The sequence below is a fragment of the Netta rufina genome (genome assembly GCF_964035555.1).
Source record: "Netta rufina genome assembly, chromosome: 7".
Classification (NCBI taxonomy): Eukaryota; Metazoa; Chordata; class Aves; order Anseriformes; family Anatidae; genus Netta; species Netta rufina.
This window is the reverse complement of record NC_140130.1, coordinates 27,875,203-27,892,008: the sequence shown is the minus strand read 5'-3', so window position 1 is coordinate 27,892,008 and position 16,806 is coordinate 27,875,203. Positions and strand designations below refer to the sequence as shown.

General features: G+C 36.0%; 1 protein-coding gene across 2 annotated transcripts in view; it reads left to right on the top strand.

Annotated features, from left to right (window-relative positions):
- GPAM (glycerol-3-phosphate acyltransferase, mitochondrial) overlaps window positions 1-15,796 on the top strand; it is a 31,541-nt gene extending 15,745 nt beyond the window's left edge. The window contains exons 12-21 of one of the 2 annotated variants that reach the window (XM_084290616.1): window positions 1,922-2,007; window positions 2,959-3,074; window positions 3,942-4,012; window positions 5,082-5,346; window positions 5,790-5,932; window positions 7,337-7,414; window positions 10,417-10,557; window positions 11,073-11,262; window positions 11,377-11,435; window positions 12,472-15,796. In XM_084290616.1, coding sequence (XP_084146742.1) covers window positions 1,922-2,007; window positions 2,959-3,074; window positions 3,942-4,012; window positions 5,082-5,346; window positions 5,790-5,932; window positions 7,337-7,414; window positions 10,417-10,557; window positions 11,073-11,262; window positions 11,377-11,435; window positions 12,472-12,588 — 1,266 coding nt within the window. In that variant the 3' untranslated portion in view covers window positions 12,589-15,796. The remainder of the gene's footprint in view (window positions 1-1,921; window positions 2,008-2,958; window positions 3,075-3,941; window positions 4,013-5,081; window positions 5,347-5,789; window positions 5,933-7,336; window positions 7,415-10,416; window positions 10,558-11,072; window positions 11,263-11,376; window positions 11,436-12,471) is intronic. The other variant, XM_084290615.1, reaches the window with a different exon arrangement.
- Window positions 15,797-16,806: the final 1,010 nt, after the last annotated feature.

Here is a 16,806-nt window from a genome sequence, read left to right as displayed (position 1 = left end):
ATTTCTGCAGAATTCTATTCCAGTAGGACAAAAGTATGTAACTTCCCTGTTTCACTGAAGGCATGAATCTTCAAACACAACTGTGTTAAGCTGAAATAGTTTCAAAATTGACATAAAGGATCATGTTAGTTTTGAATTAGCGTAAATATTTTCATTGGTGTTTTTTTTGTTTGTTTGTTTGTTTTAACAGCTTTTGAAGTGATCTGTGTACTGTGTAGTAATTCTTTAAGTTGTATAGGTGTTTGTAGTTGAAAGAAACTGGTTACAGTTCTTCAATTTAAGTAATTGAATGGTTAACACTATTGTTGAGGAACAGTATTTGTCTCATTGGATTTTTAAAGTTGCTAAGCAAATTAGTAGTTATAAAGGCACCATGGATATATCACCAAATCTACATGTTCCGTAGTTCTTTATTAGTTTTCACCTATTGCCTACACTAATTCACAAAATACTGTTCTGTAGTTTCTCAGGGAAGGGTCTGGCTCACTACTAGCTGCTTTCACTTTCTTTCCCTTATCTCTTCGCAGAATTTGCTAGTATTATACTTAATTTATCTGCACTTCACTAATCTGTCTTCTGCTACAGTATACCTTTTTTTTTTAAGTGTGACTTTAATAAGATTAACTGCTGTAACAACAACCTACTAGAACATTATTCAAATTAATTAGGCATTCTTCTTTCTGCCCTACTTCTCTCAGAAAAGCAGTAGGTTGGAGAGCTTTGGAGGGTTCAATTACCACAGCATGAAATTATTGTGACTGTCTGCACTGCATTATAATTAGTGTAGTAGGGAAAGATATTAATTCACTTCCAAAGAAGAAGGCTTGGGTCACTTCCAGGCTATTCTTGGTAGTAAGCTAATGATTGTTCTTGGATCAGTATAAGGAAAAGAAGGTTATCTGCCCTCTTAATCTAGTGAAATACTGATCACTCTATACCTTCCTAGCAGCCTCTGCCAAGTCTCATTTGTATGTGCATTCTTTCGTGTACTCCAGAAATAGAATAAGCGTGACATAAATTGTTTAAGTATGCGTTAACCAAGATTTGCAAAAATGTTGTAACTATGTCAATTTAAGTTGATGTAGCCATATCACTGCAAATTTTTCTAAGATGAGTTTTTTGGGGTTAATTTTGAGCTTTTGAAGTTCTATGAGTACAGATTTAAAAGCAGAAGAGGGAGAGCTGACTGTGAAAGCCCTTTAAAAAGCTTTCCTGAGAGAGAACTTTTTCTGACCAGCAGGCTAAGTGGCTCTGTAGTTTCCCACATTAGTCTTCATAGGAACTGGAAGAACACAGTGTCCTGAAAACAGAGTAATGTAAATGCTAACCTGTAAGGAGAGTCTTCTTAGAAGTTTGGGATTCAAGAATTCCAAGTATGTGGTTTGATGCCTGCTTCCTGGATGCTTCAGTTCTGTGATGTCTTACAGATAAAGCTTCTATAGTGGTGTTTACCTATGGAGATGCTCCCTGTGCTGGTGTTTGAGGAAAGAAGCAACAAGCAATAATTATAATCTCTTTGTGGGTTCTGAATGAGTACTAGACTTTGCTCTCATTCATGCTAATGAAGGCAGTTCTCATTAGTTTAATCATGGAGAAGCTAGTCTCAAAGGACTTCTTCCCAGCAAGATGCTGACAGGGATTGTGTGTTGTTTTTTTGTCATTATTTCACCAAGTATGGATTCCTTGCAGTGGAAAGTTTTCCTTTTCATAAAATATAATTAAAAGAGAATAGAGTGTTGCAAACTTGTCACTTCTGTAACCTTATTTTAATGAAAGCTATTTTTAATCACTGTTGCATTTTTGAGTAATTGACTTTTTCATATAAATAGTGTGAATGCAGTTGAATGCAGAAGTAAGGTGGGAAAAGTACGAAAAAAAAAACAAACAACAAAACAACAAAAATTAATCTTTCTTTTAATAGGAATACGTCAACAGCCAAAGTCAAAAACCCGTGCCTGCTCCTCTTTCTCTGGAACAAGCTTTGTTACCAGCTATACTTCCATCAAGGTAGAGATTTTTTTGTTGTTGTTGAGGAGAGGGATGACAGATTGATATTTTTTTTTCCACTTTTCCTTTAGCTTTTATTATGCTGCATTACATTTCAAGAAATGCTTGAACTCCCCAATGATTATATGATTATAACCGTGCAGTTTATTCCAAGAGTTGCATTCTTTCTGGGATTTTTTTTTTTCAAATAAGCTTGAGGAGGCTTTTTAAAAAAGATTTAATTATAGTGACCTCTGTTGGTTTAATTTTAAATTTTACACAATAATTTAGTCAGCGAACAAAAATAACACTCTTATTGAAAAAGGAAGAGTGTGTTTTTAAAACCCACAAACATCTCAGGTGGATTTTGGTATAATTCCAAATCAAATAGTGAGAACTTGTGAGTGAATACTACTTGTTCAAGGATATGACTCACTCAGAAATTAAAAACTTCACCGTATGGCTAGACTTGCATTGATTACGAAGACTTGGATTTTAGTTGAAGTCTTTGCTCGACTTTTACAAACCTGTGTGGTCCTAGTAAAGACAAAGTCATTTATCTTTGGAAAGTTTGAGGTCTGTACAAAAGACCATTTCTAGCTTGTGTGGCTGAGCTGAAAACTGCCTTCTAGGCAGATTTGCTTAATCTACTTCTGTCTGTATTCACTGAAAAGAGCTGTGGGGTGCAAGTGATGTAATAGCAAAGTCATGAATAGCCATAGGACAAGGCAAATGTTCTGTTTGCCCTTTTTATTTTGGTGTTCTTATCTTGGTTTGTTCTTTAGTGTGAAGAAAGTGTCTGGAAAAGTTGTAGACATTCAACTTTTTGTGGAGCTTGTTATGCATAACGTTTTGTGCCCTCTACCAGATTTCATAGTGTATTTTTGCACTGTTATTCAGTTAGTGTATCTAAAAAAATAAAAATCAATGTAAATCTAAATGTCATAATAATTTTTTTTATTCTGTCTTTAGACCTAATGATACTGTGGATGAACGTAGAGAGGCTTCGTTGCCTAACACCAGGGATATAACCAGTGAGCCCTACAGAAGAGAGCTGATAGCTAACTTGGCTGAGCACATTTTATTCAGTAAGTGTTCCAGTATCACTGTCAGCTACCTATTTTGTCTTGCTTGTTGCATGAACTAACTTGCTGTTTGGTAGTGTCATACTTCCAAATTCTCTCTGTTCCAGGAGATCATTTCACATGCTTTCTTGACAGTTCTCCCTCTTTTACCATCCTCCATCCCTCTGGAACACTTAATAGACTGTCTTTCTGTTAGTACAAACCTTCTGTTTGTATTGGTAACTTGTGTATTTTTTTTACTAGTATACTGAACTTGATGTAATTTAAAGTGTTTGCATTGATATCAGTGTATCAATATTACATCATGACTTCTCATTGCACCATGTAAGAAGTTACTGCAGTGTCTTGTAGGCTTTATTTATGTTACTGCTCTCATGAATTCATCTAGCTGCATGGGATGCTGGCTTACAGGCTATGTGGTGTGCATTTCAGTTGGCAGGTCTGTGAATTCAGATATAAGAGATGCATACGAAACAGCACTTCTAGCTTAGTAAACTTGTGAACTTTACTCAGGCTTCTGAGTTCAAGTTACTGTAATATTTTACATGCCTGCAGGTCTCCAGAATTGTCCGTGGTCTTTATGGTACTTCTGTAGGGTAAATATGATCATCATTGTGTATTGCTAGAAGGAGCTGAAGTGCTAAGGGCTGAGATACAGTAGTGTCAGGGCATGCTTGAAATTCGTTAGTTCATACCCTTTTATTGTTACTATATAGACATAATACACTTCATATTTCATTCAGAACATACAGTTCTCTGCCAGTATCACTACTTTTTTAAAGTAGTGGCTAGTATTTCATTTGTAATGATGTTTTAAACTTTTCTGATAGTTGAAGTGTTTCAATTTAACTTTGTCTTGTTTACTTCTAGCTGCTAACAAGTCCTGTGCAGTGATGTCTACCCACATTGTTGCCTGTTTGCTGCTGTACAGACATAGGCAGGTAAGGCTTTTGTGCTGCATAAATGGCCATACAGTGCTTTAAACTTGTTAATTAGAAGCATAGTCTGCATTCTACTATTGCACGATACTGACGAAAGAAGAGAGATGCATTTGAAGTGGATTTCATGTACTCCTATATTTTTGTTAGCGGTGAATGCTTGGAGATAATACATTATTGATGAGATAGTAAAATGTGTTTGTATAAAAATAGATTTTCAAATTCAAAATTTAGTTATGCTTTTTTAAAGAGTAAATGGTTTTTGTCCATTGTGTTAAGATCACATTTTAGATCTCTGATGTTGAAACACATTTACCACTGAAAACACTAGCACCTCTTCAGTTAATTTTCAAATGAGTTTTGCTGTCCCTTGGTACTAGAATATTGTGCCAATTTGGCAAAATTATTCTAATGTTTAAAGGAACCTTTGTGCATGGGGCTTGGATTTTTTTTTTCCTTCTACAAGTATGTTTGGCATTTTGTCTGAAATTCCTTTTCCCTCCAATTTGAAGCTTTTATTGCACATAAATTGAAAACACATTGAAAAATATTGGTCAAGTGTGTAATCTTCCCAGTCAAAAACAGTATCAGTATTCCCATCGATACACTCTTCCAGTTTCCTAAAATAATGGGATGAAGGAAGCATTTTGTTATGTGATCTGAAGCTATCTTGCCAAAAAACAAAGAAAGCAAGTTCTTCCCTATGTCTCTTACCACTTGTGAGTTCTGTTAATTACACTGTGGCCAGATAACCAATCATTCATTTAATAGTGGAGGTAATGGAAATATGAGATCACTAACATGTCCTCTTACAGAACAACTTAGGTTTCTGTGGGTTGTGAAATAAACTAAGATTCAAACAAAAATCTTGCATTCTCAAATAGATGCATGTCTTTAATTGTATGTAATTCAAAACGCATGGGCTATTTCAGTAAACAAAAAGGCTTTCTAACATGACTGTTGGGCTTGGGATTTTTGAAAATCAATGTCTCTTATGTGTTTGCTATATACATGTCACGTACAGAAAAACTCGTGCCGAAAATTATTTTTACTTTTTTTTTCTTTCTTCTAGGGAACTGATCTTTCCAGGTTGGTAGAAGATTTCTTCTCCATGAAGGAAGAGGTCTTAGCCCGTGACTTTGACTTGGGTTTTTCAGGGAACTCAGATGATGTTGTCATGCATGCCATCCATTTGTTGGGGAACTGTGTAAATATCACAAACACTAGTCGAAACAATGAGTTCTTCATCACTCCCAGCACAACGATACCTGCTGTCTTTGAACTGAACTTCTACAGCAATGGAGTTCTTCATGTGTTCATTAAAGAGGCAATTATTGGTACGTGCTGGGGTTTACCATGGAAACACATTCCTGTGGCCCATGAAGTCAAAAAGTGCCTGCACTCAACCCCAAACCTGGTTTTCTATGTAATTTACTACTAGTATATATTTGTCACCTTCCTGTTTAAGCCCTTGTTTACCCTAAAAAAGTTGATGTTGAAGTAAATTTGGTTTTGTTCACTGCCATAGGCAAGGCACTGTCAGATTTTTGAGCCTATATGGCAGAACCTGTGCTTTGTTTAGCAATGTTTTAATGGGAATTTGTTTCAACCTGAGATACTTTGGAAACAAAAGGAATAATAGTGATTCCATCTCCGTTTTTCAGCTGCGTGTGTAATGTTTGACTGTTTATAGACCTAAAAATAGACAAAACTTTAGTTTAAATTTCCTTTGCTCCAGAGCTCTTTGGAAAAACTCTGATTATGTTTATTTCTGCTCCAGCCTGCAGTCTTCGTGCAGTTCAGAGTAAGAGGTACAGAAATGGTACCAATGGTGCTTCCCCCAGTTTGATTAGTCAAGAACACCTTGTCCGAAAAGCTGCCAGCTTGTGTTACTTGCTCTCTAATGAATTTACTATATCTTTGGTAAGTCATTGTATTAAATTGTTCACGTTTTTTTTTCCCCTTTTTTTTTGTTACTTAAAAGAGAGTTAATGCTTTTTTTTAAGTGTCTTGATTCTGATATGCTTGCTGTAAGTGCAGTCTGATGATAAAGGGCAGCAGGAAGTTGAACATCATTTGAAAAAAAAGTGGTGTTACCATTTGTTTCAGGGAAATGTCTGAACATTTGAATGAATATAGTTGCATCAGGACAATTCAACCAAAAGCTATCTGGTTTCAGATAATATGTGAATTAACTTGCCACATTGTTGTTGCTTTATTGTTGCCTCAGCAAAAATCAGTCAGTCAGGTTTAGGGGATCCACGCTGAGTGTATGCCAGCTGCTTGCGCAAGCATTAAGTGTGTGATACTGGGGTGAGCCTGAAGCTTTTCTACTCTGCTGCCATCAGGCTTTTCCTGAGAAAGAAAAGGTTGATCTCTTTGTCAGCTTCCCACAGCTGTAGGTTGGACTTCTTCATCTTTTGCCTTGTTTATGTCATTAGACCATTACAACTATTATCTGTGCTCCCCAAAAGCTATTTAAATATATTGATTTAAACAAATATAAGATTTGAGAGTACCAGATGATGCATGCATGATTGAAATTATAGTGAAATAAAGGACTCTAGATTCAAAATATAATCCTAATTTACGTAGTTGTGCAAGAGTTCCACAGTGCCATACCTAAGAGTGTAAATTTTAAATATGTGTCCTGACTTTGTTTTTTGTTTTGTTGCGAAACATTGAAGAGAACTCATATCTCAGTATTGAAAGATAATCTGTATACCTACAATTTTCAGTGCTAGATTTTTTTTTTAAATACATACAAGTTACTTAGAATTTAGGGATTCTTGAATTCTTTCTTAAATTTGTAGACTTTTTTTTTTCCCCTGACTCTCACCTTTTTAAATGAAACATAAACCAAATTTAATATTTTTGTCTTGGCAGTAGTATAGTTCATATGATAGAGTTCTTCAGTAATGTCATCCTTCTGCCTCCAGAGTTAATAATTGATTTTTTTAAAGCCTAAAAATAGGTGCTTTTTTATTTAAAAAAAAAAAAAAAAAGTTTCAAAACATACAAGGCAATTTCTTAAAAGTGGAATTTTCTTTAAATTCCAAAGAAATCACTGCTGTAAGTCTGAATGATTTTACTTTTATGATGATTTTTTTCCAGAAAAAATCATCAGACAAAAAAAAATGTTTCTGTCTGCCAGGATAGACGAGAGTGGTACATTCAGATTATGGTAATAAAAGAATGATAACTTGTTTAATAGGAATAATAATGCTGTATCTAAAAAAATTATACAGAGTAGGGAACTGGTCTGTGTCTTTAATGGATGCAATTTTTTATTTTATGTTATTTAGTGCATTTTATTTTGCTTTGCAGCCTTGTCAGGTGATATATCAAGTCTGCCATGAATCGGTGGAACGGCTAATACAGTATGGTATTCTTCTGGTTGCCGAGGTAAGATGACAGATAGTAAATGTGCTGTTTCTTGCACGTGACTTTAGCCGTAGGTAGTTTATGCTTGTTAGTTGTTAGTCTTGTTCTAAATATATGTTACTACAGAAGGCTGGTAACAAATGAACAAGTCTAGGCCTGATGCTGCTTGATTCTTACGTTTATAAGCATCAGACATTTGAGGATGGTCAAAGTGAGCCTACAAATGACTATGTAATGTCACTGTCCCTTTCCATTACACCTACTAAAGATGACATATTTTATACTGCCTTGTGAAATGGGGATTTGTTTTATTTTTGGAGTCCTTAAGAATTGTAGTATAGCTGCACAGATGTTTAATGTCTATTTGTAAAAGAACAGATATTTTGGTGCTCCTGGACTCCTCTGCATTGATCTAGGAATTCCTGCAAACCTTCTCTGCTCACACAGTGTGAAGTTTTGAGTTGCTGCGTGGTACAATCTGTCACCAGAGGCATATGTTGCTCAGGAATGTGGGGATGAGGCAGCAGCTGACTCAGCATACTGTTACTTCCCGGACATTTTTTGTGCACAGTAACCAAACCGTGGAGCCCAGGGGGAAGTGACAAAAAGTAAAATAGCATGTAGAAGAGATATTTGGCTTTTTTTTTTTTTTTCCCCGCAGCTCTCTACTTTCAGAAGAGGTGAGAGCTACTTCTGGTGTGCTTACTCATGGCCATTACTCCTCTGTAGTCTCACTGCACACCTTTTGATACATTTTTAATACATATAGTTGTGGGTAATATTTACTCAATACTCCTGGATATTAAACTTTCTCCTCCTTTGGACTTACTCCTCCTTTGGACTTACAACTGCATGCTTTTTATCTTAATTACTGACATGTTATCATGCTTTAAGATGTAATCATTATTAAATAAATCCAAAGCTGAATGCTGCTCAGGGATTAGAAAGAAACTTGTATGTTCCATGCCTGGGGACAGATGGGCAAAATAGGTGTGGACGGTAGCAGATGCACACCTCTGTCTATTCAAGCATGCAACCTGTCCTGATGGTTCTTCTGTAAGTTTCGGTTGCTGAAGCTGGTACTCAGCTGTTTATAGGTGGGATGTACATAACTGTTAGCAAGTGTGTAAATACTCAGTTGTGTTATCTGACATACCACACCGATGCAACATTTGAATGCTTTAAAAATACATATTCTATCAGTAAGCTTCTTAAACTCAGTGAAACTCTGTGCCTGCTTATTCTTTTAAAACATTAAGAATTTACATAATCAGTGCAAACACTCAAAGCAGTAATTGTTTCATGACTTGGGACAGCTTGGAAATGTTTGGGGCTTTTTAAAACCTGTTTTCTAAAAGGGGTAGCTACTTTCTGCACCTTCTGATGTTTTTACTTTCCTGCTGAATTTCACACATTGGGAAATTTCATAAAAAATTGATTGATACATGCTTTTTCAAAATTTCTTAATTCTTTTCCTGTCACTCTACTGTCTGCTTCTACAAATAAGAAACAATCCCAACACATCTCTCTAGTATTTTTTAAAACTTATTTGCTGGCCACTGCTTCATTCTGAATATAATGTCTGATTGTATTGTGAGATGGGAAGGATGTTATACATCATTTACTACAGAAGCCTTTCTCTTTGTCATGAATATTAAGATAGTAATCATAATGACATGTCTGTTATCCGCTTGTTTTTAATCTTGCATGATTTATATTTCTAAGTGGAATATGGGGATCTTTCCCAAGTGACTTAGTGTTGGTGACCTTTGAGAATCTCAGCTCTTCTTTGAGCAAAACAAATAATCATGAATGATTGACACAAAGGTTTCCCTTATTCTTCTGGGTGTGTATTTGCTATCTCTGAAACTGATTTCTGAAGATGCATTGTTGAAATTGACTGTTGCATCAGTTAGTTGGAGTATTTCTGTTGCACCTGAATTACTGTGCACCTGAACTCGTGACATACTTGCATTATTTCACAACAGAACTAAACCACTACTTGGGTAGTTCGAGTATGTATGTACTTTTCAATTGTGCTTATTGCCTCGGTAGATTACCTCATCTTTTCTTTGCAACAGAACTTTACAGTACTTTATGACTTTACAGAGCACTTTAATTTCAGTAAAATCTTTAATTAATTGTTTCCTAAATAGATGAAAAACAAACTATTGTGAGAAAAAAAGAGTTCAAGTTGAAGAAAATCTACCAGTGGTATTCTTGCTATCGTGCACTCATTTCAGAAGTCTTGAAATGTGTGTTTACCTAAGACTCAAGTAAGCGTCTTAGGTAAATATGAGTGTAAATCTGTGCCCTGATATGAAGACAGATTACTGGCGGAGTATTTGTAGGCTAAACCTGGGTGGTGCCTGTCAGGATGATTAGCAGAACCGAATTGCTGCAACATAACAGGTAGAGGGGACTAAGTCTCTTGGCATAATTGAGATTTAAACAATTTGGATCCTTTGCAATCAAAACTAGCTGATTATATTCCAGCCCATGTCTCATGTGGCAACAAATACATGAACAGCATTGTTAGAGGCAGTAAGTTATCACTTAAAAATAGGAACTTCTGGCATTCTGCATTAACTGGTATTTCAGCTATTGTAATACAATAAAACACAGTTTACTAATATCTCTTTAACAGTAGTAAAATGGTTAGCAACATCCGCATCCAGATAGTGTCTCAGCTTTCTATCCTAATGCAATTGAAAACACTTTCTTGGTAATTGCTGCTGACTGGCTGCTGGTGGGAAGGTTCAGCAACATGACAGCAGAGATTTTCACTTTTATGTGACAGGCAGGCTACAGAAAGACGGTCTTTTTCACCAAATTTCTTTTCTGTCTGCATGTCTCAACCCTGTCTATAAGGGTCTCCCCTGTTCTTGTTAAATACTGCTTAATGAAAGGACTGATTTAGTTGGATGAGATTATAAAATAAGCCTGTTTGTTGCTTAGATTTCATTTCATTTATTTTTTTTATTTATGTTACCTATTTAACCACCTTGTCTTTCAAATTTAAGCAGGATGATCAGGAGGATGTTAGTCCCAGTCTTACAGAGCAGCAGTGGGATAAAAAACTCCCTGAACCATTAACTTGGAGAAGTGATGAGGAAGATGAAGACAGTGATTTTGGAGAAGAGCAGAGAGATTGCTACCTGAAGGTAACATAAGGCTAAGATACTAAGGCTAGTAACCTTAAAGCCTCTTACCAGAGACAGACTACTTCACTCATTCTGGAGGGCTAATGATAAAACCTTTTTCTTTTTGCTAGCTCCAGTATTAGCCTGTCATATTTTGCTACAGTCAGTAAAAAACCTTTCTCTCTTTCCCATGGAGAAAATAGATGAAGATATATCAAATAATCCTATAGGGAGGTGGAAAGGCAATGGTGGCATCATGAAACAAAAAGGCCTAAGCATCTTAATGTCTAAATGTTTTATTCTTCATAGATTGATCATGTTGATTTGTAGACTTATATCAGTTTTCTCACAGAGCTGATACAAACAAACCAGTAAACTACTTTTTTGATATGCTTTCATAATGTACTGTCTTGTGTCCCTGTACTCTTTGTTGTAGCAGGAATTATTTGGGCTGACATTTTGCCATGTACTGTGGTGCGGGTTGTTTCTCATTTCTGCTGGTCTCCGTCTTTTAAGCTCTTGTTGCTCTTTCTTAGGTGAGTCAGTCTCAAGAGCACCAGCAGTACATCACTTTCCTGCAGAGGTTACTGGGACCTTTACTGGAGGCATATAGCTCTGCTGTCATCTTCGTGCACAACTTTAGTGGTCCTGTTTCAGAGTCTGAATACATTCAAAAGTTACACAGGCACTTAATAAGCAGGACAGAGAAGAATGTTGCTGTGTATGGTATGTCAAACAGTTTCTTTCTGGAGCCATACTTGATTCTTTCTGTTCCTCCTGGCAGCAGGATAGCCCAAGTTCAATTGCAGTTTGTTTATCTTTGTGTTTTCTTTCTTGCAGCTGAGAGCGCTACCTACAGTCATGTGAAAAATGCAGTGAAAGTCTTTAAGGAAATTGGGGTAAGTGTGCTGTGATCAAAGCTGGAGACTGTTAAGTTTTGTTTTAACAAGGAGCACAATTTTGACAACTTGTGAAATCGGTGCAATGTCAGTTTAAAATGCATGTGTGTAGCTGTGCAAATGTGTTACATCTTTTTGAATATTTCTTTAAAGCTCAGGGCTGAAGGAAAGCAGCACAGTGCAAAACAGGCCACTTCTGGCACCTGTGAAAACTTGTCCAGATGCTATCTAGGGGACCAGGTGTTTTAATCCTAGCTAATAAAGTTCTTTGCTCTGCTCTGTGTCCTTGGTGCACATCAGTAACAATGTTGGAAGGTAGAGAACATGCCCTGTGCTAAGTGACAGCTATATTAAAGTTTGAAGGACTACTTAAATCTTTAAGTTATTGAGGTTTTTTTTTTTTTTTTTGATTTTTTTTATTAAGTTACTGAATTTTGTCTCAGTGCTGATTGATGTTCCAGGAGCAACATCTTACTGGACCTCTAGCCTCCATCATGAGGATACAGATGTTCTTTATTTTTGAAGACAAGGGTCAGTTTTGGACTATACCACTCACATTTCAAATTTTAGATTTTCTATCTTGAATTTACAAAAAAAAAAAATAATCTTTTATCAAAATGGCATGACTTCCTGAATACCAGATGGGATTTAACATTGTAATTTTAAAAGCACCAGCATTTGGGCAAAATATGGCCAGGTGAGGGTTTTGTAGTCTTTTCTCTTGAGTTCCGATGTATTAAATAAGCTAGCAATAGTTAGCCTGGAGTAAAGCTTATGGTAAAGGCATTCATCATTTTAATTCTAGTCTATTCTGCTGTTGGAAAAGCAGAACTAGATAGCATCCGCTTAGAGCATAGCATCTGAATTTTTGTTTTCAAAGTGCATGCATATTCAATTCAGATGCATTTTGAGTGCCTGTTTGGTTCCTCATTTTTGTTAGGAGTTGGCTGTTTATTGTACACTGCTTATTTCATAGTTTCTTTTCTTAAGAACGGTGAATATGGTGATAATTACATATATCCATGCTGTGTTTCAGGTTTTCAGTCAAACAAAACAATGTAGAGACACTATTTTGGAACTTAGCACTACGTTCCTACCTCAGCGCAACAGGCAAAAACTACTGGAATTCATCATGAGCTTCATGGTACTATAGAACACATACAGCACCTTTGTCCAGGGACATGAAGACAGGTTTTGAGACTGTGTCAAAGCCTGACAACATTTCCTAATCCTTCAAAGTTTAAGGTGCCACTGTCTGGGTAAGGCCTTCTCTGACTTGAACTACTGGAAGACAAGTGCCTTATTATGTATGCATTTATTGGTTTCTTACAGTCCCAATCCTGTTATGATACTCGGATGACACTTCGGATACAAGTTAAACATGTTGCAAAAAAATAAAATAAGCAATTAGGTTTAAAATGGAGAGTGGAGTTTTATCAGTGTTATGTTTTAAATAAATGTACTTTTAAAGACTGTAACAGATGCACAAATACAAATATTTGTGATCTATAGGTAACCCTGAGATCTTGAGTTTAGTGGCAACACAGCTTATGGCATAAACAACTAACTTTAATTCTGATCCAGTTTTATTGTTTTAAATAAATGGTTTCTAAAATTTTGCTTAGGCAGGTTAAATACTTCATGGATAAAGCCATAGATTTGCATAACTGCTAACATAAATGCCAAAATTCTAATGAGAGTAACAGTTACAAACCTCTGAGAATAACGATCATGTAGCAGATGATTGTGAGAAGTGTTGTCAGCAAGCACAGCTTGCACTATTAGAGCTGAATAGTGCAGTGGTAAATTGCACTAATCACTGCTGTCATGAAGAATGTGAGAGTAGCGGTTTTGTTTTTATTGTGGCATCTGTCTTTCAGCTAGTTGAAAGTCAGGAGACAGTTGCCGAAGTGTGAATATCTTGTAAAATCTTAGTTTATTATTTAATTGAGAAAAGCTATTAAGATTTCTTTTTTAATTAATAGGGTGTCAGATTTTTTTTAAGTGGAGTAAAAGATTGATTTGGTGAAATAATTTTTAATTTTGGCCCTATAATTTCAGCAATAACTTTTGCAATTATTAGGAAAACAGTGGCTCATATTGTATTCTGTTGCTGAACAGATTTAAATTAGCACGAAGGAATAGCCTCTAGAAACATAGAATTTCATAAACAATGTCCTTCGGGCTCTAATTTAACTGGCTTATAAGAGAAAAAAAAAAAAAAAACACAACAAAACAACAAATGATGAATAATTGTGTCCAATGAAACAGGACTCTAGTCTTGCAGTGTCATTGTTTTGCACAGAGGACTTGCACTGTAGATTTCATCTTCTCTTCTGTGAGAGGAGGTTAGATTGCAAGCTGTGGTCCTGTGTTTTTAGTACAGCTGATCTAGTTGAAGCAATAACTTGGTGGTACATGAAGCTGGTTTGCTTGTGAAATGTGTTTTCCTCATTTAGATTGCCTTTGCTATGAGGGAAATCAACATTTCCATTACTGCAATGTTTCACTTGATTCTCACATCATGGCCTTGTGAGCAGAAAATCCCCCCAAATTCATCATGTGAATCTCTGTTGCTTGGACATATTTTTTGGACAAAAATATGGACAAACATACTTGAATCCCAGCATTTGCACTGTTATGCCAGCACAAAACTGATGCACGTAATTTGAGTTTGTGGCCAAGGAGCTTGCATTCGTACTGCACATTCGTCAACAAGAATATTTCTGTAATTTTTTTTTTTATTAAATGCTATTAATATTGGAAACCTGTGGTTTATAGTTTGTTAGCATTATATGATTAGCACTGTGAGATGCATGTGTTTTGTCACTAAACCAGGTGCTCTACAACACTTAAAAGAATTTCTGAACCAAAGCTACATTAATATGGATACAAACTGACCATAGAACTGCATCTGTTTTTATACACTTCTGCTGTCTTGGCAGGGTAGTGACTAGCACATGATTTATTTTGTGAAGTCTTCTATCTCTTAGGAAAGTTTCATCTCATTCTAGCTAACGTGCACTGTTGGTTAACCCAATGAATGCTCATACAACAGTTGTTGCTGATGGCTTCCATTTAATGTCAAAAAAGACTAGGTGCTTCTGAATAACAAGTCTCAGTTTACTACATTTCAGTAAATCTGAAGTGTACTAACAGTGAAGACTGTATATAAAAAGATTTTTACAAATGAAGCAATATGAAGCAAACAAAACTTGAGTCATTTTATTAAGATTGTTCTGCCAACAATCTGTATTAGTTACCGTAAAACCCAGGAGTACTAAGGTCACTGGAGTGTTCTGGCTAGGTGTTGCATCTAAAGATAACTTATGGATTACCTTTTAAAAAAAATAAAAATAAATCTGAGTAATGTAAGTCAATGAGAGGGTAGGGTACTATGCATGTGAATACACATTAATGAATCCTTTTAGTATGCAGAGGGAGGGTGCACCTCTAAGACTGTGTTTTGTGAGAAAAATCTGCACGTGAGAAGTCATGTACTATGAATCATCTGCCAGTGGAAGCCTTTGCTTTCTGCAGCAAGTGTGTATGTATGCAAGCATGTATATTATGACACACAACTATGCTTTCTCCTGAAAATAAAGCACAGAATAAAAATTATCAGACTGTAACAGTCAAAAGCTATACCCGACACTTTTGCACTGTATTTACACCTTCAGTGTCTTCTGATTTTATTAATCTCTCATGTTTCCTTTGCTGATACAACACCAGGTTGAGTTAACCTTGGTAAAGTTAACTAGTAAAGAAGAAATTATGGACTCTGAATTACCACAAATGTATTTTAAGACTCTCCTCTTATAAAGGCTTACACAAGTCCCATCATTCTTACAAACATATTACTCAGGTGTGCAAGTCTTTTGGGCCAGGGTCTTTCACAATAAGTGAAAAGTAATGTTTTTCATATGCATCCTATAGATCTTGTATTTTAGAGTGATGGAAGAATTCCATTTTCCATGCTGCCACAACTACCCAGTCCCCTGGGGATCATAAAGTTGTTGATGTTTACTCTACTCACAGTGACGTATGAGGCATACCTGCCTTCTCTTTGACAGCATAGGGCTTTACTCACATACCTTCGATTAGGAAGCGAATACGCACACTGATGTTTAACAGGACTGACCGCCTGCTCCACGAAGTATTGGAATCACAAATTTAAAAGGTTGAGATGGAGGTGTTGTAAGATACCGTTGCTATTTTGTTTCTGTGCTTATGAGACTGGTACTGCTTCCTTGTGAATGTTACCACAGTTTACTTGTTATGTCTAATGGATGTCTATTGTAGAAGCACAGAGGTGTACTGGATTCATTTTAATAAATTAAACTGTTTGCTAATATGACATTTAATAAGTTTTCTAGTGTGTTTTTTTTAATAACCTGCTAAAATAATTCATTTGGTAATTTTGTCCCTTTCCATGTAGTTCTTGAAATTGAACCATGAAAAGCTTTCCTTACAGATGTGGACACACATGAAAGTTTGAGACCGAGAGGAATTTCTAGTGGTGAATTTACTAGAGCAGAACCATTTAAAAAGCCAATTGAGATGACATCCTGACTCCTGAGTCAGTTCTGTTTGGTCACAAAGCAGAGGTGCCATTTAGTTTCACTGTTCCCATCCTCTCAAGGATCTTGTGTGTGGCTTCCATGTTTTTGTAAAGGCTCTGAAAGTTCCTCTTACCTTACAGGGAGGGGTGGGCCATGCAGAAGTCTTAACTCTACAGATTATCCCTTCACGTGGTGATTTCAAACCGACCAGGAGAACAATAAGCCCCTTTTCAGCAACTCTGACAGCATCTGGCAAATGTGAATCAATTGGAGTGGGGCTTTAATATAATAAAACCTGCATAGATGATCATTACTTAAATTGAGAAGGAGGGATGCTGTTTCACCTTTCAAAAAAAAAAGAAGTCATAATCAACTGATTCTTTAAGAGGCCTCTAGCAATGTTCACCTGCAAGCAAAGTTCAATTAATTGACAACTCTTGGCTGAGGTAGGAAACTGAAATTTAATTATAGTGAATAGCTTGAATAAAACCCAATTTTTATTGGTGATGACCTTACAAGTTATTCTTTGTGTAAATGTCTTCCTATTGCTCAGTCTTCTAAAATCCCAAATGTCAGATAAAGCACTTATCTCTGTTTTTTACTTAATTCGGTTTTCTTGTAATAAAAGCTTGTCAGGCTTATTTAGAAGGATCACTTGATTTGAACTCTCTGCTTTGTTCTCTCCTATGGTACACCAAGTTTTCAGCAGCCTTGCATTTTCAAGGTAAGATCCCCTTTGATCTGAATTGCTACTTGAAACGTTTTCTTTTCAGTCTTTTATAGATCTTTGTTGCACTTTGGATTTCCTA